We start from the raw sequence: 22,546 nt of genomic DNA on the forward strand, positions 1-22,546 counted from the left end.
TGAATTTAGAAAAACATTATATTATCAAACATGACCGGTTTGTGACTATAGGTCAAGCGAAAGTTATTTCTTTTTTTTCTTATTTGCAAAAAATGCCATTTTTGACAACAAATTAAACAGCTGCACAGAAGATGCCATCTAGAAGTTGTGTCTGCATGGTGAGGGATACCATTTGGCACATTGTTTCCATGCATAAATTTGGTGCAACTTCCAAGGTAATTTATCCTTGTTTATGGTTTAAATTAAAATCATTAATATAAGAACATTACAAGACGTTAATTAGCCTAAGGTGACCAGGTGTTAGATGTTCACATTTAGATTTTAAATAAGCCGGTGACATTTACTGTTAGTGATTATTTACACATTGTAAGTCAAACTTTGACTAAACGATTTTAAGTATGTCTAGAAGTTTGATCTTTTACGGATGTGTATTGAAAACTTGCAAAGAATGACAAGCGTACACAAATCGGCCTGTTTAATTTCTGAGAAAAATAAAACAGTTAACAAACTATACATTATAAAAAGCGGAGTTTGGCAGTTCAGTCAATTAATCGTTCCTTTACCACCCAAACAATTTGACCACTTTCCTAATGCGCCTTTTATCGATCCTTTTTTTTTGTTATTGTTGCTTATCTGGGGGTTAAGATGCTAATCTTCTAAAGCGCTGACGAAGGATTGAGCCAAGGTTGTGAAACATGCTGCCTTTCATCTTAGATTAAATGACGTAATCCTAAGAGCAGGTGATGCGACAAAAAAAGACATTGAAAATCTTGTACTATCTTTCGTTATCAAATTCAACACTTAATAATGAAAACAACACACTCAGAGATCTGGAAGAAAATGATTTTGTAACATTTTCGGCACGTCCGGCTCAACTTCCGGATGGTCATTTGACAAACATAAACAAAAATAAAAGGGGCGGAACTAAGAGAGAAAGAGCTGTTTCCAAATGCTCGTTGTTCGACTTGTTAAACTGCAAGCCATTTTCAAATTTATGACATGAAAATTGTCAAAATATGAGGAACTTGCCTTTGAGATAGATGTTGAGAAATTAGAAGCAAAAACGCAGCATTTGACAGCCACCGCGTTGGAAGTGCTCTCTTAAGTTGAATTAAGTTGTATAAATCCCAAAGAAGGTAAAACATTTCCGGTATAATTTTACAAGAATGAACGACGAATCTTTTGATTTTAGCGCAATTCAGCCTAAAGGCTTGCTTGACTGCTTTTGTGTTGTGGGAAGTTCTGTCAGTGATTCGGTCGACCTTCACACAGATCAAGGCAAAACTCTTTGAGGACAATGAATGGCTACTCCGTGAAATGTGTTTTTGATGGTTACCAAGCTGGTTAACACTAAATTGTCTAAAATTCAAACTTTTTGTCAACGACTCCTCAAGTTTCGCTCTCTTAGCAATCAAACTTGATATAGTATTTCACAGACTAATCACAGAAGGCGGAGCAACACTGGTGCGAAATACTGAATATATATCCGTCTGTAAAATGTCTTCTGGAAGCTCCTTGTAACTGAGAAGAACTTGTTGTTAGAGCTGAATAAATGAAAGCTTCAATTTAAAGGTATGATGATTCAAATGTTTATTTTCTTGCTGCCATTTAACTTTTGTTGCTTGTTCGGACACCTGACTCATTTGACAGTTGAAGCAATTAGCACTTATACACAAAGCCTATAAATATACAAAAGTTGATGCAAAAGCTTGCATAAAATTCAAATTTTATGGTGGAGATGATCGGAGACACTTCGTTCGCATTTTAAGTCCAAATGGCGCACTGATGGATCCGTAACCAATCACAGAAACTACTTTTCTGTTACTGACTGACACCTTTTATCACAACATCATTTAACACCGAAGAAAAATATATTGTTTTCAACTTTGTTATTTTCGAATTCAACATGAGTAGCTATATGTAATTTGGACAAGCGACAAATCTGGACGTTAGAGTCCAAAAATTCGAAAGACTTTTACTTTGGAGCAACTTTCAGCACAAGATCATTAACGTTTTATTTGCATTGTGCTCTCTCGACAAATTATTAATTAGCAACAGATAATGAAGCAGTTATCTCCACTTTTGGTTTCAAAACATTCAGCTAAAAATATAGAGAATCATACCATATAGAAAATAATAAATTGATTGAAAATCCATAGTTTCCATACACTTTCAAAAACAATTCGTCCCAAATATGATCAAACAGGCGTTTTAAAATAATGATCGCAGAACGCTAACACAACAGAACGTCAGTAGAAAATACAAGTTCATGCGATTTATAATTCAAATAGTGTGTTTCTTTGGTAAAGACATTTACATTAATGGCAAAATAGCTGCAACAAAATTTAATTATACATATTGAAAATAAACATTTTCACAAAATAACAATTTCTATATGGACTAAAGTTATCAAGAAACACATTAGTTCCAGTATGTTTTAATGCCTCGGCTGTGTTGAATTTGACAATAATACAGAAAGAAGTGATCATATATCTGAATACTTTTGCATAGTTTACATCTGCCTCGTCTCTAGTAAATGTGCAAAACCTTGAATGGTGATGCACAGCATTCCAAGAGTTCCACGATTTTTAATCTCTTAAGCACCGACAGCTATTTAAAAGAAATATCCAGTGTACTAAACCTTTTATCGATCGATACTCTTTTAAACGCTTTGAGTGGCTCTAAAATTTGAACACATTGATTTGTTTGTTATGAACTATAAAGCTAGGAATATTTCCATCAGCCAGTTTGATAATGCACGACAGTAGCATCTATACACGATAAATTAGGTAAATATTCACCGAACTTTGAATCATTTGCAGAGAACAGAGACGCTCAAAGGTCACTTTGAGATGATTAATACAATTTCAGAAAATTTGAAATGCATGGTAGTGTTTTAGTGTTTTATATAGAGTCTGTAATTCATTGAACAAAAACTTATTCGTAAAACTTTTTCATTTTCGTCAAATTCCCTACTCTCTAATTTCTCACGACAAGCCTTCGTTTTCTGACAAATACAAGCAGTAAAAATTAAAAGCTTAAAGCTTGTTCTTTAGCTTGTTGTTTAGCTTAAAGCTTGTTGTTTTAAACTCCGTCTAAAACTTATTCGTAAAACTTTTTCATTTTCGTCAAATTCCCTACTCTCTAATTTCTCACGACAAGCCTTCGTTTTCTGACAAATACAATCAGTAAAAATTAAAAGCTTAAAGCTTGTTCTTTAGCTTGTTCTTTAGCTTAAAGCTTGTTGTTTTAAACTCCGTCTAAAATCCACCTCTGATAAGAAAACCAGGTGTTTAATTTTTCTAATATAAACAAACACTTAAGTGGACACATTTCAGTCTTATATGCTATGAAATTAGCTAATTACAGACAAAAAAGTTCACACAGCAATTCTTATTGAGCACATCTTACACATTGCATTGACCGACTATTAATATTAATTAGCCAACAAGAATAGACAATACATGGATATCGTATGTCATGCTACCAATGTAGTATTTTTTCCACTTACGAGTTACGATGTGGAAGACTAGTTTTGCAGTTGACAAATTCTTTCCGAACGTTCATCATTTTTTCAGATCCCTGCCGTTTGATTAGTACACCAATACATAGTTAAAGTGTGGTAAATAGTGACTTCATTCGTTTTTTGAACATAATTCAAATTAACCTCAAACTTGATGATTATAAAGCAGACACAAGTGTTCATGCTTGTCTATAGGTAACATGGCTTAGCTTTAAAATTTGAAAAGACACGAAAAATTTGTGTCTTTGAGTCTGACCGTATCGTAAAATTTTCGCTTGGAATTTTTTCTCATGAATTAAGTGTCGCGACAATACACACACAAGTCAACCACTTGACTATTTTGAAATTTGAATAATATAAAGCTCAAACTTTCAATCATGGTACTGTCATGCATATCATGTCCTTAGAGATAGCGTCAACATTTGCCAGAACTAAAACCGGCTTCGTCACAAATGAAAAAAGATGGAAGAACACCACACCAGGGCTTCGGAATACGGTCTTTTCGTCGCTTCCAATGACCAACAAATTGAAGGCCATCGAAGACAGCAAAATAATGACAATATAAAGGGTATCCCCAGAAAAATGGAGAGAAGACGAACGGAGACAATGAATTTAGCGTTTGCTAATCTACGCGAGCACATTCCTAACGTTCCAACGGATACCAAACTTTCAAAGATAAAGACATTGCGATTAGCTATAAGTTACATACGCTATCTTAGGGAAGTGCTTGATGGTGAAGATCCAGGAGAGTATGTTGTAGATCTACATCGGGACAGAAGTATTGCAATGGACATAGCAAATCATTATGATCACAAGGAGAAACAAAAAAAGGAAGTGGTAATGGATGTTTATTTTACTATCTACGCATAAAATATGGGTGTTTAGTCACTTAGTCTTTTATTTCAGCTTCATTTTGAAGTCAATCGATCAATTTTAATCGAATTAGAAATAATATAATCTTTAGACAAAAGATTTTTGTTTAAAAAGTATTTAAACTTCCTACAGAAGTAAAACGAGGTTCTTTTTTCACGACAAGACGATAAAAGAACTTTTGATTCGATTCTGATGATTTTCCAGTAGTCCTAATTTGTGTACGTTACAGAATATGAAGTTTATTTTAAACACTTTTAAAGCAATATGTAATCGGTGTAATTTGTGTCTTCCATCCTAAATCAGATATGTTCGTTTTTTCATGCTGTCTGAGATCTTTTTCTGATTTTATAAAAAGTCAAATTTGTTGTTGAATCATGTTTTATATGCATCGCATCTCAGAAAGAAACGAAATCGTTAAATAATAAACATCCTCACCAAAACGCTTCGTTTTACCGCATGAGTGAATGCATTTAATGAAGGAAACGGAAATTGCTCATTGCTGTTTGCCTTTTGCAAGACACGTATTAATTATCCGTTTTCTCACTCGTTTACATAGGAGTATCGATCTCTTCCAAAAAAGAAACGAGGTAGAACTGGTTGGCCGCAGAAAGTGTGGGCCCTCGAGTTGCAAAACGAATGACAATACACCAACTTTAATCTGAATGGAATTGGTACAAAATATTTTATTACACATGTAATTAGTCATTCTGAATATTATTTAAATAGTTTATGGGTTCCACTGCTTGTTGAAATTAATTTTCAACAATTTTCTGGTATATTTTTTACATTCGCGCTCGTTAAAATGAACATACCAAAGTCTGGACTTACTGACATCCATACCCCTAAAAGTAATAATTTTGAGTAAAATGTTCGTATTTAAATAAAACACAAAGTAAAACTACCATTTTCAGTGTAAACAGTAGTTTTGGAAAACGTTTCGTAATAATTAAAAAGGCAAGATACAGAGTACACAAATGATCAGATCCGGAAAGAAACAGCATGTCCATGCAGTTTATGTAATGCGCGGTAATGCTATAATTCTCTAAATTGTTCTGCAATTCTCTGAACTTGATTGTTGGGAGAATGAATTATTTAAAAAATCAAATGAACTCAAAATTAGTTGAGTTACCATTTCAAAACAGCCTAGCCGTTGTTCTTGATAGATAATCTTAACATTTCAAATCTATCGTGAAATTATACTAAGAGACCAGAGACCAGAGCTGGAAAATTGACATCTACAATTTCCGACCAATTTTTATAATTTCTTATATTTTGAAGAGAAATACAGAATATGACAAAGTCAACATTTAAGCTAATCTAGACCCGAAAGAAGATCTTGTAATATAGATCACCACCAAACACCTATAACATAACGAGGCATGTAAGTTGGACTAGGCGTTAGTTTAATTGCACTAAACTATTGTATTCTGATTTTATCCCAATAGGTTTTCATACTAAGTTCGCTCATTCCAAAATCGCTATAAGATTAGTCAGGATATAGCCAACAATATCACGGCATTACACCACAGCCTCTCGAATTTGAAAAAGTTTTTCTAAACCAAAAATTAATAAATTACAATACTACTAATGAATATTTATTTGATGGATTTGTATTACCAATAATTAATGAAAAACGAGTTGATTTTAATTGTGATGGTGTAAGGAGGTTCTTTTTCTGATTTCATTTCTGATAATAGATCTTGAGGGGTATCTCATAAATAAAGGATACTAATATATATGAAGCTTTACTCTCATTTACCAAGACCTTAACAACTTTGCAGGTGTACAGTTTCGCAAATTACCTGCCTCCCCGGTATGCATCTGTGTAAAGTCTCATGAACTTTATAACATAAAGTTTCGTATGTTTAACGAATATACTGTAATGTATCACAACTCGCTACACCAGTTATCTCGATTACGCGCGAAAGGAAAATGACACTTTTCTTGGCATGCCCTGCCCTATTATTTTTATTGGTTGAGAGTAATCAAATCTACTTCCCGTCACGTGACCCAAAACTATAACGATTGTTTTCTATTTCAAACAACAGTACAACTAATAAAGTAAATGGTTTGAACCCGGGAGTATCGTATTTAGTTCATATGTAGTATAAATTTTGTAGAAGTGTACATCTAAAAGGCCTGGGTCGATAGTTGATTACAGTTCGGGAGTTAAGAGTTAAAGTCGAGAGTCACGGACAGAAAACGAGAGTCATGAGTAAAAGTCGAGAGTCGAGATTAAAAATCGAAAGTTAAAATTGTTAAGTCGAGAAACAAAAGTATATACAACAAAGCGTTGTTATTACAAAATGAATAACTCATACTTTTAAAATGTAGACTCAAGCGTTTTCGAAGTACTTGTTTATCAATGCGACAAATAGACCTAACTAAGGGGCTGTTTACATGATCCCGGCTAAACGGGATTCAGTAAGGCGTAAAATCATTTCGGCGCATTGAAAAGAGTCGAAACTTCAAGCGTAAAAATTACAACTGTTTGTTAAGCGCTGGAAGTAATGCCTGTTGTAATTTCTCAAATTAGGCCAAATTTTTTGTTCGATTTTGAATTTTTTGCGTGTAGTTTTTTAAATCAGAATATTGTGAAAGTTTTGAAAAACATTTCTCTGATGATAAGTATTAAATCTTTTCCATTTGCCAAAATCATTTAACGCTTGGCTGAATCCCGGCTACCCGGGCTCATGTAAACACCCCCTAAAGCACTCACCGCGCTTGTTTGCAAAAAAACACTCACGCTTAAATAAGTTATTACATGTTTGTAAATGTAGATCGTCCAGGTTGGTATAGTCCTGAAAAGGACTGTTTTTGTTGTTGTTGACTGACGTTTCGACAACCTTAGCGGCAGTCATCTTCAGAGTCAAATGAGGAGTAAACGTCAGGTTAGCCGTTAGAGTAAACGTCAGTCAACAACAACAAAAACAGTCCTTCTCAGGACTATACCAACCTGGACGATCTACATTTACAAACAAGTACAACTAATGTTTGATCAGGAAACTTTTTCATTTATATGGTTTTCAAAAATAAGCTGCAAAATATTGCATACTAAATAAACTTTTGATAAATATCTTGAAGACAAAGTCGAGGACAAAGTTCTGAGTTGTATGACATTTGAAACAAAGAAATTGCTATTACGATGACCATAAGGATCAATCGGCGCTTCTAATTTAAAAAAAATACCTTTATAACAATGCAATGGGTGACGAGTTTCCAAAAGAATAGAATGTAACCAATCGATGTGCATTTGTAATCTATAACTTGCCGAACTTTAAAAACAAAGGAAATGATTGACTTTAAAGACGCTTATATCGAATTCATTACAAAAAAAACACCAAAATTTTGTGTAACTTTATGTCAGTTTGAAATCATAGTGGGAACAGCTGTTGCCTGTTGAAGTTTCACTTATCGTATGCGCGAAAACGAGGCTTTCATCATCAAAAAAGGCTGAAGACGACCCCCACGTGCGTGCGTGAGAAATACACAAATACGAGAGAAATTGCACGCAAATCTTTTATGAACGTGCATAAATCCTTTGCTCACATGCGTTACCAACAAAACAGAACCGAGAAATCAGACTGTTTATAAACGCAGGGACACAATAAAGTCTATAAACATGCGGTCGGCATCATGTATTTTGAGCCGCCCGTGAGCACGTGCGCACGTGCCATTCGTCGTTTTTAAATGATTCACGTGATCTATAAATAATTGGCTCGAAGCAATGGATATTTATGATGCACTGCCAGTGCCCAAACATCATTGACTTTTTTTCTTTGTATCTTTGACGAGAAATAAAAGCAGATCAGTCAAAGTACTTTTAGCGAAGAAAGCTTTTCAGGTAACCTTTTAAACTTTTCCATTTAGCTACTCTAGAAAAGCTTTAAACAATCAATTCCTAATCCTTGTCATATATAAATCACAAATGCGCCGTGCAAGTTTTCATTCAGTATCCAAACGTCTTTCAGTCGAAGTTTCTATCGTATTTTCAATGAAATGATTAATTTAAAATGTACGAATGAACGCTAGAATTTGAATACTTCTGAAAATGATTTAAAATATATTTTGTGTTTACTTAAGGAAGCCTGGCAAGCCATTCCTACAGTACCGCCTCTAAAATAAACATCGTTTCTGATACTGATAAAATGTATTTCAGTGTAGGAAGAAATTTTTGAATTCTCAATCATTCACAGGCATTATACATTATGCTACATCAGCTTATGTAAATCCATTATTTGAGTTCAATTTGGAAAAAGAATGAAAAACAGCCCAATGGAGAGTAATCCTATTTGAAAAAGTCCAAAGGCCAAGTGAGTATAATTTGATGTTTTTCTAAATCTTGATATACCATTTTTTCGCCCATACTTAAGCTATGTTGCTATTCATATGCATTGGATGGAAATGATTTAGTAGTGGTATGTAGTAATCTCATCCAGAACTTATAAAATGTCAAATAAACTATACAGGTCTTGAAGTTCCTTATGTGTTCAAGGATATGACTGTTCCTAGCAATTATGTATTTGACATGCATGCAGTTTTCTTTTGTTATTATGAAAATATTTTATGTTCTTGTTGTCACTTTAATGTTGGAAGTAAAGGTTTATTTGAAATGTAAAATCAGTGATGTTCGGTAACTCAAAAAATTGATTGTATTTTAAAACTTTGAGTAAATTTTGCATTGCATCAGTTCACTCCTAAGTTGACCAAATTGCTTCTTCATACACTGCCTGACATTAGAATTTCACAACAGTTGTTTGAAAGGAATCAAGAGTACACTATTGCAAATCAAATATAAAACAATGAAAACTTGTAGCTACTTGAGTCAGTGAAGCTTTATGCTCTTGTTATATTATCAAACAATACTTATCATGTATTGCCATTTTTACACATTACATTTATACACACAAGCTCTTATATGCCTTTTCTTGAGCTACTAACTCTGGCATCTTTTCGCATTTCTTATAAGATTTCCTAAGTTTAAACATTCAATTATTCCTTCAACAATCAATCATTAATTATTGTTCATGTTGTTTTTCTTTAATCATTAACTCTAGTTATTGCAGTGGAATTTCAAAATGAAGGGAAGGCAAAACAATGAACAAGATGTTAACAACAGAAAACAAAGACAACATGCCTTGCAGTCATCTCTTGAAAACAACACCAAAATAACTTCAGATAAAGTAAAGGGTTTGAGGGCTAGTGTCGTTTTCGTGCTAATTTTGAATCTGATAAATGCATGCATTGAAATGTGTTGTTTTAGTGAGTTTTCTCATGTGGTTTGATTGTTTTGTTTTTAGAGAAAGAGAAGATATTCAAATGAGGTATCTTAAGACAAATCATTGCTACCATACATTTAATTTATTATCTATGCAGATATTGAGTATGTTCAGAGAAAAGCCAGGTTTGAAATCATATTTTTTCGTAAATGAAGCGTTTTCTCCTCAATATGAAGTTTTTAACAATCGAGTACCTACTTTAGGTATAGGTTATAGTCATCCAGTTATTGAAGCAAGGTGCATGAATTCAACTTCGATTGAATTTACACAAACATGATTTGTAGATTTACCATTATGAGAGCTAGTCCTTTGTAATGCCTTCTTCAGAGTTAGGAAAAGCTCCTTCAATCACTTGATCATTCACACACCAACTCATGGTCCATGTTTACCTTAGTTGTAAAATATCATTTCTAACATCTTATCTTAGAAATTACTCCGTTCTGTTTATGAGGAAGCGAGCTACGTAATTTTGTTTGTTAAAAAAGGAATGTCGGATGTTCCACGATGCATGTTGAAGGAACTTGTGCTGATAGATTTTTAAATTTCATCTGCGAATTCCTTTCGTATCTTCTAATGTTTCTTGTTGTCATTGATAAAAGTAACTCGATACGCGATAGACAAAGTTCACAGTTGGCTAACAGGACGCACGTCAGCGCAGTAGGCATGTCCATAGTCAAATGTACACTTGTAGAAGTCATTAGCGAGACGTTCTGACAACAAGAAGAAAAAAGGGCAGGCGTACCACGTCAGTGTTGAGGTGTTTGCTGAGATAGAATGCTTAGCTTAGGTGTCTCTCACATCATTGAATTTTATTTTGGATATAGGAACATATTTTGTACCCAAGGCAATCCAAGGTCAAACCAACTAGTTAAACCATTCAAGCAAGGTTTAGGGTTTAGGTTCGGATGACATTCCGATTTTATACACTCTGGATAAGCATATCATTTACATCCTCATTCAACCCCCCCCCCTTCACATGCGACCCATACTTTTGAATCATATCATATCAATATCTAAAAGGATGACTGTGGTACAGCAAATTTCAACGAACACCGAACTGTCAAGAAGAAGAAAGTATCAAACCAATATAACCAAGCAAATGTAAGGATGAATCTCGAAAAAGTGCTTACAATTTTTTTCATTTACACTTTCTATAATTAGCATTATGAATTCGTGAAACGCGCTATGTATTAAAGTACATACATATTATTGATTTGTACCATCGTATTTAAGAGTTCAGACTCCGATGATTCAACATCCCATTCGAGCACAAATTCAAGTTGGGATTCCTGGGGATCGGATTCAGGAAGTGCTTCACCGTGCGACTTATCTGACGACGCAACAAAAGATGACAACACCAGAAGCATAACTACAAGCGAAGGTACAGAACTAGCTGCTTTATTTACCTCTGCAGAACTTTCACCTCCTGACTTGATTCGATGTTGCGCGTGTAGTTATTTTAGAAAAGATGAAACGAGAAGAAGATGTTGTTCTTGGTGACTTAGATAGTTTTTGGTCCAGCAAAGTTGCACCGAAAGCTCGAAAAGAACTGCGCAACCTAAAGGAGTATTGTAGTGGAGATGTATCTTCCATAGAAACCTTGAAGAAGCGTTGCAGATTTGTTCAAACGTTAATAGAGTAAGTTTTTAGCACAATGAAATCAAACGTAAGAATTTGACTGGCGATCTCAACTATACTAATGTTAACAACACCAGGAAGAATAGAGTTATAAATTATTTCTTCAGGTCCATTCATGCTGGACCACTATGAGAACGGATAGCGTAGAAATGTTATTGTGCGTAAAATATTATTTAATTGTTTCTCGTTTGTTAGGCTGCCTTGTGTACTTTCTGTTGGCTTCAATAAAGAAGATTCAAAATTCAGCGTTTTCGTCTCCGACAGTAAAAAGGCCCAAGAGCTTTCCGAAAAACTTACAGATCCAAATATACATCTGGTTGAGGCCAGAAATGCTCATTTTCTATGATAAATACTTGTGTATTGCATTTTCGGCACTTTGTTGTTATAGAAAAAAGTTTAAGGAGACATGATCTGTAGGACTATGTTTTAGTTGCATGAAGTCAAATGACTCCCATATATTAGTTATTACTCTTAATATAAGTAAGACAAATATTACATAAAGTTGTATATAAACTATCTACGTATATATATACAGATGTGTTACAAGGACATTCAGATTAGGGGGGTGTTTTTCAATGGTTCTAACCACTCTTACGAAATCACAATAGGTACGCTTGTAAGACTTTTAAAAATCATTGATCAGTTTTCTCAAGCCTGTACATAGAATTTGGCCTGCAAATGATCAACAAATCATCTAATAATTCTATTCAGATGAAGCAACGTTTGATGATCATTATGATAATTTAATTTTCATTTGAGTCGTTTCGTATCAGGCGTACTTTCCATGAAATTGGTTTAAACTGAGAACGAGGTAATGCAAGGAAAGTCAGTCTTTTCGGAATTTTCACTATATGGGGATTTGACATTTTGGGTTTTATTTTTTATAGACTTGAAATTCAGAAACGCTCGATAGAGAGGGTGAATGCTCCTGTTATGGAAAAAAAGATTTACTTACTTACAAAAAAACATTCCTTCGAGCCGGATTTGAACCAGCGACCTAGGGATGGCAATCATTTCCTCTACAGTCCCCCGCTCTGCCAACTGAGCTATCGAAGGTTACATGCGATGCGTGGCAAATTTAGGTAAAAAAAGGTATGCGTTGCTTGACAGAACTACCTACCAACACATCTAAGTTGATCTTTTCCTTCACTTTTTACACTCCGTCTTTTACTTATGAATGGAACAGATTGTTCAATAAATATATACCGAAACAAAAGTCCATACTACCATTTATAAGTCCTTAAGATGTTTAAAAGACTTCGTCATATTCCAAATAACGAAGTCGAATTATCTTCCAAGAGAAGATTCGTGCCTCTGAATCACAAAAAGCGTTGCAAAGCTAATGAAGAATTCCAAGCCAAAAAAGACAAGTAGTACGCAACAAAGAATGAGTTCTAATCTCAACACATAAGTCTGCCATAGCATCAAATATAAGTTGAGCAGCAAGACAGGAATGGTAAGAAATATTGAGAGTACCACTGCAAGTTTCCGTTCAGCAAGATTCCCTTTGTAGCCAAAAAATAGACGGACACTCTCGATAATTGCGAACATCAACAATAGTATTATTTCGAGAGCCAATGTCCCATCTTGATTGGGATACGGTAGAATAATTCCTTTGTAAATATACACCAGCAATTCAGTAATCCAAAATACCAAAAAATACCAAACGTTCAAGTGTAATAATACTTGCAAAGGCAGCGATGATAGATCCTCAACTACTTTCCCTCGATACGATGGAACCGCCATCTTTGTTTAGCGAATAGCGAACTAAGCGATGTAAACAAGATATGTGACGTAAATTAATCGCGATTTTTGCGTGACTTTTGCGTGATGAGTTTTTCAACTCAATTCATGACCACTAGTTAGTCATGTTCCCGAAGAGTTTCCAAGTATAATTTTCGATCTAGAGCACATTTTCCTTAAAGTTTCGATAATCAGAAACCATATTTATGGTTTTTCAAGATTCCTATAATCGATACAACACAAAACACGCTTGCACATTGTTACGCATAATATAGTTATGGTATACTCAACCGAACTTCTATCAAATATAATTTAGATTATTGGATATCAATTGTGTCAAATGCATATTCAGTCGCCTTTGAAATTATATACAGTCATTTAGGCACATTTTTATTAAATGTTTTATTATTGCGAGAGCTATCCTTGATTAATTTTATGATGTAATAATGTTGTAACCCTAACAGAATGTTTTGTCTTCAAAATCAAGTGAAATTTACGTACCCTGGGGGAGTTTAACGTTAATGGAACAATATCGAGACAAAATATTTTGGAAATCTGTCAACTAATGGAATAGTTTAAGGATATATTTCGTATCGTTTATCTGCTATAAGGAAGCCTCACCTGTACCATCATATATTGTCGTCAAAACGTTTGTCATAGAGAGAGTTTTCCTGCTTGGTCATAAATTTGATTGTAGTTGAAGCTGAAATATGATTGGGGCTGTTGGCATTTTTGTCACCGTATTATTGAGAGTATCTTTTGTAACTGCTGTTGAAAATGGTACTTGTATATTTTTTTGAATAATTTTACTTGGTTAAACTGGGACGTTCATAAGTTAAGGAATTGTTTACATCGTTCTAAAATGTGATTAATTGAACTTTTTTTCTCGAGCCACATGAAAAATTTTCCATAACCGAACTGAGAACCCACTAAAGCTCTTTCCACACTAAGAATTAATACGTCAAATCTTATGGTTTTTGTTCACTCACAATGAAGATTGGACAAATTAGTTGAATGAAGTGGGAAAAATCATTCAGTTTTAATCATAAACTAAGAAATAGAACATGTTAACAGTGTCTCAAAGATATTTCTTGCTACATCTTTTGAACGAAAGATATTTTCTTGTAGTCAGTAAAATATGCTGCTAGTTATCACAGTTTGAAACTCAAAAGCTTATTCTTACAACGAATGATTGTTTGGTATACAACCATATATAGCAATGCAATAATATAATATACAATGACATACAGACACTAGATTTTTTTTTATATTGATTTTGACCACTTTATAGTTTCGATATTGAATATTGTATGATAATGATATGTATTTGTATTATTCTTTTCTTTCTTAGATAGGTGTATGAAAGACATCCTTGTAGTTTTGGATACGTCTTTCTCCATCGGCAAGACTAATTTCATGAAGAAAGTAAAACCATTTTTGAAGCATTTGACTAATCTTCCCGACTTGAATGTTTCTCCATCGGGCACTCACATTGCCATCATGACGTTTAGCTCAATTAAGCAAACAAAGTTAAGGCTGCATTTCAAAGAGAGTAAACAAAAGAGTCAGTTTTTCCGTAAAATACAAGCTATGCGTTGGAATAATGTTAAAGGTGGTCACACGAGAACAGAATTAGCTTTTCAAAAGGCTGGCGAGGTATGATATCCCATTCATTTAACAATTTGTCTATCGTGCTCCTCAACTCTTCTTGTCACGCATATGAAAATTTTCAACTGAAATTTCATCTAGATATTTAAAAAAAATAACCCACTGAATCATCGCAGGCAATATGGCGACGTAATTATCCTGCTTACTGATGGAGAACCTCACGGTGTTCATATGGCTAAAGAAAAGGCAATAGCTGAAGCTCAAATATTGAAAGAACGAGGAATTAGAATAATAGGACTTGGTGTCGGCAAAGTTAATATGAAGACTCTAGAAGCAATATCTAGCCCGGGAGAAGCAATGATTGCCACTTTTGAAAACATCAATTCAAAATTAAATCATCTCGTTCGTGGATCATGCTTGATTATACCAGGAATATGTAAGTCTACACGTAAAAGACATATAGCAAAATCCTCGACAAGCATTGGCTATACATTTAGGCAAAGCTTTTGTAAAATAGTAAAGGCGTGAAAATTCATTAATGTATTATTGAATTTCATAGAAATACGCAATAGGTAGATTTAACAGCTAGGTAACGATAGATGTATACGTCAGAACATCAGCCATCAAAAGTGATTAAAAGCGGTTTATGTCTTTATGATGCGTCAATCATAGCATAATCATCTGCATGAAACACGACAGTGAGAACACAAAACAGCCAGCGGGAAAGCTAAATTGATTGAGGAATGAGAAGGAAAGTTTTTTGTTGTTTTTGTTCGCTTTATCTCCATGGCTCTTCTGCCATGTCGCTGTGAAGGTATTAATTAAGATGGGGTTCTCACCTTACGATGCCAAGAACATGAATCGTAATCTCGAACCAAGAAACAGATTGGGTGCCTGTGGACCACTCCTATGCCTGACCGGCTAAAAAATGATAGAGTGCATGATAGAATGAACTAGGTGCTAAAGTTAGGTCAAAGACAACCTTTTAAATTTTTGATGTATATTTCGAAAATGTTCAACTAAGCAAGTGCTTTTTTCCTTATTTTAGCCTGTTCTTGCCCAATGCTTGATCTTGGCGACATTTTTATCGATTCTAACAATCGAGCACATCGAGTGTTATGGAGTTTGCCCAACCCCAGCTGCTCAAGAGATGGTATAGAAACTATTCTAGTCAAAACAACGCCAAATGCTCAGCCTGGAGATTTATTTACTCATGGTATACATAATATTCAATATACATTTAACGTCAGTGGCATCAAACAACAGGTCAAATGCAATATAAGTTTCACCATTAAAGGTACGTATCAAAGTGGGGGCGGGAGGGAGAGAGAAGTGAAGGGTCTACTCATTCAAAACATTACAATTAGAACACGCTTAATGCACGTGCGCACTACATTCTAAAAAGTACATTTAAGGTGTAGATTGAGATGATTTGGTAATATAAAAGATGATTTCGTGTTTTTACTAGTAAATTGTCCTTTCAAATACATTACATACAAGTCTTGCATAAGTCGCCACCAACCCTTGCGCTGCCTTTGGTATGAAACTTACGTTTACCTTTTGTGACAATAAAAGTGTATCAAAGCAGTACATATTTTAGATCTTACTCGTAGTGTCGTGCTTAGTGGGATGATTGTGTTGTAATCATATCAAATGACATGATAGGATAAGTGCAGTGGGTGGTATTCATGACCTTCTTACGATAGGAATAGCAGCTATAACTGGATTTATTGGATAATATAATTTAATTACCTAAGAACAAACGCAAGCGGTGAACATCAGAATAATTTTCAGCACTTGAACTATGATAGCCCTTTATCTTTATTTTTTTATTTCAGTACTGCACGAAAAATCTCAATTATGTGATGGTAAAGCTTACTCGACGTCAAATGAAGTATGTTGTTGTGGTATTATATACCTGAAGATGAAAAATCATGAGTGCTGTGGATTAAACTTTTTTTCAAATACAACTCATAAATGTTGTCCAGTAGCAACAGTGCAAAGATTAAACCAAGCATGTTTAGGACGTGGTTCTGTGTAGTGCACTGGTTACTAGGACCTTCAAACATTGGGTATTATCCCTGGTTTGAATGAAAAGAACTGCAATAAAGTCGTGATAAAAGCATTGAGAATTGAAGTGCCTGATGTTGTATTGAATAATGCAGATTGTGCTATGCATAGTTGCAATTTTTCTTTTTAAACATATCGAAAAGACAAAAAACTGTCAGCTATTGGAAAATACTCCTGAGTAACAAAATTGCTAACTCACTTGACCTCTGCCGAGAAATATCAGATCTTGGTATTTTTAGACAAACTTAAATCGATACAAATCTCGTTCAGAAATATCACTTATGCTAATACACAATACTTATAAAGCCAGAGTTAAACACTGGCTTTGCCTCTCCAGCTCAGTTGATTGGAAGTAACTTTAAAATACTAATGTGAACGGCGCCCTTGTTGAAGTACATTTTCGAATTTTTTGATAACTAAAATTCTTAGTAAGCGATGCGACGTTTGTGGACATTAAAAAACTTCAATATCTTGAAAATGAAAGATGTGTAGATGAAACGTTTAAGGTAAGAAGTTTGCTGTCTTGAATGTCCTTTTCAATAATATATATTATAAACATCAATTTAAATTACTTTTTTTGCTTAACATAAAGTACGATGATAGTTTTAACATAGAGGAGTCCGTCTATAGATAAGTATGGTTTAATTTAGCTACATCGTGATGGAAAAGGTGGTTGGGATGCTGTAATTTGACCTTCGTGTTCTTCGATTGCCTAGTACATGATTCGTTTTAATCATTACGATGATCTCATCATAATGACGATAGTTCTTTTACAATTATTTTCGTTGATTTTGAAGAGTATCTAATCCTTTCAGCAACAGAACTGGTCATGTCAACTAGAGATTCTCAAGTGTTATCCTCTTGTATTATGATAGTCCCCGAACTTCATAACCCTTGGGTTATTACTGATCAACTTTCGAGTCTTATTGACTGTACTGGTGAAAGAAATAACGTGGTTTTAACACATAATTGATGTATAAAGCCGATGATCACGATCCTTCAGCCAAAATATGTCGTATTCTTAGCATTAACTTTAGCCGGAGAACGGACTCAAGGAATAACCTTCTAGATAAATCAATAATTTGGCAAATTTAGTGACTTTTCCACTTAATTTTTACTTTGTGAATTTTTCACTTGGTGAATTTTCAACTTCCCACAAAAACTTGGAAATATTCCACGAATATTGAGAAAACCGTAAACATACTTGTTTAGGCTCTCGCCTTCGCGTTCAAAGGTCAGGTGTGACAATTTCGTTGTGTGTCGGCATAAACAGCTGTGTTCTATTGATCTTACTTCCTTTGAGTTCACTCAATTGTTTTACTCATCATAATCAAGGCTTATTGTCACAAATTGCTCTGCTCCAGACGCTCAATACAAAAACAATTCCTTTGTCAAGTTGAATTAACGACATGAATGACGAACCATCATGTTTGATATCGATATTTTGTATATATTTGCACGTCATTATAATGTACCAAACAGATCAACCTTTCTTTGTTTCACATACAAAAAAAAGATGCAAAAGAGTTATGAAAATAAGCTATCAAGGAAGTAAATCTGCTGTGCGTCCTTTGTAACAGCGTAGCAGGTATGTCTTATTTATACCCACGTGCCTTCAACATGACTGCTCATGTCTGTCATTACCTTTGAGTAGTTCATTAAGTTTAAAGTGACGAGAGTAATGATGATCAAATGGTCATAAGTTATTGAACTGTACAAAGCGCGATTTAAATATGGCTATGGAGTCGAATATGGAGGGAGATTTTCGTGTCGAAGAATCGCAAAAACAATGCTGCACTTTCAAACGAAAGATAGGTCCTATTCAAATCAACCTAAATCCAGTCGTCACCCTTGTTTCTGCCAGCATTATTTGGGCTCTCATGATCTGGTGTATTGTTGATACCGAGCGGGCTTCATACAAAATGACGCAAAGCAAAATATGGATTACTGAGACATTTAGCTGGTTGTACATTATAACCCAGGATGCATGGTTTGTCTTTTTGATTATCGTATATTTCTCAAAATATGGCAATATTAAACTTGGCAAAGACGACGAAGAGCCGGAATTTAGTGATGTCTCGTATTTCACAATGCTTTTTTCAGCAGGGATTGGAATCGGACTTTTCTATTTTGGTGTAGCGGAACCAGTGTTTCACTACCAACCGAAAAGCCCGAATAGAAATAGAATTTGGCACAGGTTTGTTTTGTTTATGTTATACTTATGTTTAAATTCCGTTATATAACTTATCATTGCACAATCGTTGTTTCATGATAATATTCGATAATATGACGATGCGCAGTAATAATTAAATATGATGAAGCAATGCCTGTAATACGATGACTTTAGTATTCAATGGCATAGCTGGCTGGTCTTGTCATGCTAATTTTTTGGTGCTCTCTTACTACAACTTCTGACTTTTACAAAACAGGACAAAAAGTACAATTGTCAACTCTAATGATGGTATTGAGTTGTGTTTTATCAATCGAAACGGTTTGCAATAAGAGTTTGCCCTTCGTTGGCAATGAAAAGCTCACACTGTCTTTAATCTGCGTCACACTGCTAAGAAAATTTCCTGTTCTTCATCGTTCATCTTACCATACTCGTATTACCTCGGCTCATGAAAATTTGTAGACAGAAAATGATTTACGTCAATCGATTGTGAGCATTACAATTACAAAAATACTTAAAAAGTGCTGAGCACCAGCCCAGTATCAAGAGATGAACATTAACCATTGTGATATTATATGTGTCGCGTCCATTACACGAATTCATACGTTGTAGGAACTAATTTCCTGCAGGGAAATTCAGCATATTGTGCTCAAGGACAAAATTATCAAATATAATCTTTTCGCTGATTACACAGATTGAAATTGGCGCACATGTATTTTTTTAGATTGTTGCAATGCTATAAACTGCAAAACCAACTATCATAGAGCAAATTTTTTTGTTTTAAACCATTCCAATAACAATAGAATTCTAAAGAAATGAATACAACGATAAAGGTATAATGTTATGAGATTTAGAACTAAAACTTGCGGCCTGGCTACTGCGCCACGCAAGAACCGTTCTTTTTCTGATGGCACTTATCAGTTTATACATGCGTAGTCTGCACTTATGATTTAAGTTCACACAAGGCAATCTTCACTTTCATATTTTGCTAGAGAACAATTTATATTACTTGAACTACTACGACTTCAAAGATTCCTAAACTCAAATAATACTGTATTTCATGAACAATATACTAAAATTGCCAACTTGTAACATAGTAGTATCCGTAGTCCATAAACATGTTTTATTTTTTATGACAAAAACTTATGGCTCTGAGTCTTAAAGCTCAGTTCTCTCCCCCTCCCCGTCAATTGAGCCCTCCCTTCCTCAGCTACACAACTGCTCACAGTTAGGTTTTTTGTTTATATTTATAGCAAAACAGACAATGAAAGAGCTCAGGATGCCATGAACCTCACATTTTTTCATTGGGGGATACATGGATGGATATGCTACACGTTAGTTGGTCTGATCATGGCTTTTATAGCATACAGAAAAGGACTTCCAATGACAATACGTTCATGCTTTTACCCCCTTCTCGGAGATAGAATATTTGGAGTTGTCGGCGACATTATCGATATTTGTTCAGTCGTGTCAACAATGTTTGGAGTTGCAACAAGTCTTGCTTACGGTGTGCAAACCTTGAACGCGGGATTAAATCGTATGCATAGTGGTATAACAGAAACACCTAACAATCAAATTATCATTATCTGGGCTGTTACATGTTGTGCCACTCTTTCGGTTATTTCCGGACTTAAGGCTGGAATTCGTCGCCTTAGCGAGATATGTTTTGGACTTGGCATATTTTTGATGCTGTTTGTGTTCTTTCACGACAGCACATGGTTCTTTTTGAATTTGTATGTTCAAAGTATTGGTTATTATTTTCACAACATCGTGCAAAACGCATTCCACACTGACGCCTTTGCACAACTTGGAAATGCTCCGGATAATAGGCATGCACCACGATGGATGAATGAATGGACGATATTCTATTGGGGCTGGTGGATAACATGGTCACCGTTTGTTGGTATGTTCATCGCCAAAATTTCGCGAGGTCGAACAGTTAGAAGCTTCATCAACGCCACATTAACCGCACCAATATTATATCTCTTTCTCTGGTTTACTATTTTTGGTGGCGCAGGGTTGAAAATGGAGCGGGATGCTTCCACTGCTAAAGTATTCTGTAACTCGACCCTTGGTGGCACAGACGCGACAGAACCCTTTGAAAGAATGTTTCGCTTATCTTGCAGAAACAAGAGTCAAATGTATTTCGATGTTATCCAACAATATGGGGACAATCTTGGGGGATTTTTGCGAGTCGTTTCACTAATTAGTGCTGTACTGTACTTTGTTACAAGTTCTGATAGTGGCTCTCTTGTTATCGATTGTCTTTCAGCAAATGGAAATCCTGATCCACCAATAGCTCAGCGTGTATTTTGGGCGTTTACTGAAGGAGCCTGTGCTACAGCGCTGTTGAAAGCAGGAGGGGAAAAAGCTATCGAGGCTCTGCAGTCGGTTGCGATAGCCGCTGGCTTACTTTATGCTGTAATTCTAAATCTTATGTGCGTATCTCTTTGGCGAACAATGCAGATGGAAGTAGGCGATTATGATTTCAACAAAAAGACATTTTCCTCCAGTATCGTGTCAGTTTTTGACGTGCCATCATTGAAAAGATTTTCTGATATTGTGATTTCAATTTTCGCCCCTTGGTGGCCTGCTGGACGTGCAGCTGGATTGCTATTTATGGTTCATCCCTGGCGTCACATGTTAGTCATGGGCATTTTGTTCAACGGATGGATTTTACTGCTTATCTTGCAGATTATAGAAGCTGGGTTGGCGTACATTGGTTGGGTCCTTTTGTGTTTCTTTTTGGCATATCTCACATGGATAAGGATGGCTATACGTGCACGATTTGATATAGAAAATAGCGTCATTGAAGATGGCATTGTCTGTTTTGTTTTTTATTTTTTAGCCGTCGATCAGATGTATCAGCACATGATGATTGAAGAAAAAAATAAAAAAGATGACCGCACGTTTGGAATCCGCCTTATGAATAGCAATGAAGCTAATTCAACGAAAAATGGATCAGCGGAAAAGTTGAAAGCGCCAGAAAATGTTTAAAGGAAGAAATAGTGTTTTTTGTCCATATTTTTAGCACGGGGAATATTAAAATAAAAGTAGTTTCGGATAACGTCAGTATTTTCTTAAAACCATGAACACATGGTGCAGTGTATGCAGAAGCTTAATTGAGTAACGTGCAGCTAGATTAACGACCAAAGTGTGCAAGGTTTTAGTTTTTCAATTAATCGATCACTGCAAGCGATGCATGTAATAAAATAATGCATAACCCTGCATGTTCATGATTTTAATTCCAGCAAATTTTTAAATTTGTACAAAATGGAAACTTTTTGTGATGTTTCATGTTTCATTTTTTTTACTTAACATTCTGGAGTACGACACGACGGTGGACCGAAGACCTTAGGAATACGAATAGCACGATCAACGATTTGGATGTCGACTCAAGATCATGATAATTAAATTTACGTTGAAAAATATATGCTACAAGTAGAATTTAGATGATAAATCTTTAATATTTGATTTATTAATTGACATTGTCCTTATATTTTTTCTTTTTCTGTTGGACCTCCTTTCGTCGCCCATTTTTCTTCCTAATATATAGATTTGGCGCATATCAATATTTGTCATGAAAATATAGCAAGCACTTTTTGTTAAACTATCCATCTGCTTGGAGGTGAAACTGGTCGA

At 34.9% G+C, this 22,546-nt stretch overlaps 5 protein-coding genes, 1 long non-coding RNA gene and 1 other non-coding gene across 11 annotated transcripts; 4 read left to right on the forward strand and 3 right to left on the reverse strand.

The window, feature by feature from the left end:
- Window positions 1-1,337: 1,337 nt before the first annotated feature.
- Window positions 1,338-5,300, forward strand: LOC124445341 (heart- and neural crest derivatives-expressed protein 1-like). Of its 2 annotated transcripts, XM_046996062.1 has the most exons (3): window positions 1,338-1,572; window positions 3,931-4,360; window positions 4,953-5,300. In XM_046996062.1, the coding sequence occupies exons 2-3, from the start codon at window positions 3,986-3,988 to the stop codon at window positions 5,034-5,036; spliced, it is 459 nt and encodes a 152-aa protein (XP_046852018.1). In that variant the 5' UTR covers window positions 1,338-1,572; window positions 3,931-3,985; the 3' UTR covers window positions 5,037-5,300. The 2 variants fall into 2 exon arrangements, with proteins under 2 accessions (XP_046852018.1, XP_046852019.1); XM_046996063.1 differs by lacking the exon at window positions 1,338-1,572 and having other exon boundaries at window positions 3,906-4,360.
- Window positions 5,301-8,103: 2,803 nt separating this feature from the next.
- Window positions 8,104-11,862, forward strand: LOC124445340. Its single transcript, XM_046996061.1, has 8 exons — window positions 8,104-8,240; window positions 8,593-8,709; window positions 9,454-9,579; window positions 9,697-9,720; window positions 10,696-10,776; window positions 10,909-11,056; window positions 11,130-11,313; window positions 11,509-11,862. The coding sequence occupies exons 3-8, from the start codon at window positions 9,475-9,477 to the stop codon at window positions 11,657-11,659; spliced, it is 693 nt and encodes a 230-aa protein (XP_046852017.1). The 5' UTR covers window positions 8,104-8,240; window positions 8,593-8,709; window positions 9,454-9,474; the 3' UTR covers window positions 11,660-11,862.
- On the forward strand, window positions 8,808-22,386 carry LOC124445336 (glycine betaine transporter OpuD-like). 2 transcript variants are annotated; one of them, XM_046996055.1, is made up of 3 exons: window positions 8,808-8,818; window positions 18,405-18,931; window positions 20,158-22,386. In XM_046996055.1, exons 2-3 carry the CDS (start codon window positions 18,468-18,470, stop codon window positions 21,899-21,901), a joined length of 2,208 nt encoding a protein of 735 aa, XP_046852011.1. In that variant the 5' UTR covers window positions 8,808-8,818; window positions 18,405-18,467; the 3' UTR covers window positions 21,902-22,386. The 2 variants fall into 2 exon arrangements, with proteins under 2 accessions (XP_046852011.1, XP_046852012.1); XM_046996056.1 differs by lacking the exon at window positions 8,808-8,818 and having other exon boundaries at window positions 18,389-18,931.
- On the reverse strand, window positions 11,738-13,080 carry LOC124445342 (transmembrane protein 216-like). The gene has a single exon (XM_046996064.1). It carries the CDS (start codon window positions 13,057-13,059, stop codon window positions 12,601-12,603), a length of 459 nt encoding a protein of 152 aa, XP_046852020.1. The 5' UTR covers window positions 13,060-13,080; the 3' UTR covers window positions 11,738-12,600.
- Window positions 12,039-16,796, forward strand: LOC124445339. 2 transcript variants are annotated; one of them, XM_046996059.1, is made up of 6 exons: window positions 12,039-12,124; window positions 12,201-12,395; window positions 14,408-14,712; window positions 14,806-15,100; window positions 15,713-15,961; window positions 16,503-16,796. In XM_046996059.1, the coding sequence occupies exons 2-6, from the start codon at window positions 12,374-12,376 to the stop codon at window positions 16,703-16,705; spliced, it is 1,074 nt and encodes a 357-aa protein (XP_046852015.1). In that variant the 5' UTR covers window positions 12,039-12,124; window positions 12,201-12,373; the 3' UTR covers window positions 16,706-16,796. The 2 variants fall into 2 exon arrangements, with proteins under 2 accessions (XP_046852015.1, XP_046852016.1); XM_046996060.1 differs by having other exon boundaries at window positions 12,057-12,395.
- On the reverse strand, window positions 12,283-12,369 carry Trnay-gua. The gene is given in 2 exon segments: window positions 12,283-12,318; window positions 12,333-12,369. It is a non-coding gene; the product is annotated as a tRNA-Tyr (tRNA).
- Window positions 15,218-16,275, reverse strand: LOC124445343. Of its 2 annotated transcripts, none has more exons than XR_006948119.1 (3): window positions 16,187-16,275; window positions 15,504-15,585; window positions 15,218-15,391 (listed from the first exon to the last, which is right to left on the reverse strand). It is a non-coding gene; the product is annotated as an uncharacterized LOC124445343 (long non-coding RNA). The 2 variants fall into 2 exon arrangements; XR_006948118.1 differs by having other exon boundaries at window positions 16,162-16,275.
- Window positions 22,387-22,546: the final 160 nt, after the last annotated feature.

Source organism: Xenia sp. Carnegie-2017, unplaced genomic scaffold (genome assembly GCF_021976095.1).
Source record: "Xenia sp. Carnegie-2017 unplaced genomic scaffold, XeniaSp_v1 HiC_scaffold_22, whole genome shotgun sequence".
Lineage (NCBI taxonomy): Eukaryota > Metazoa > Cnidaria > Anthozoa > Malacalcyonacea > Xeniidae > Xenia > Xenia sp. Carnegie-2017.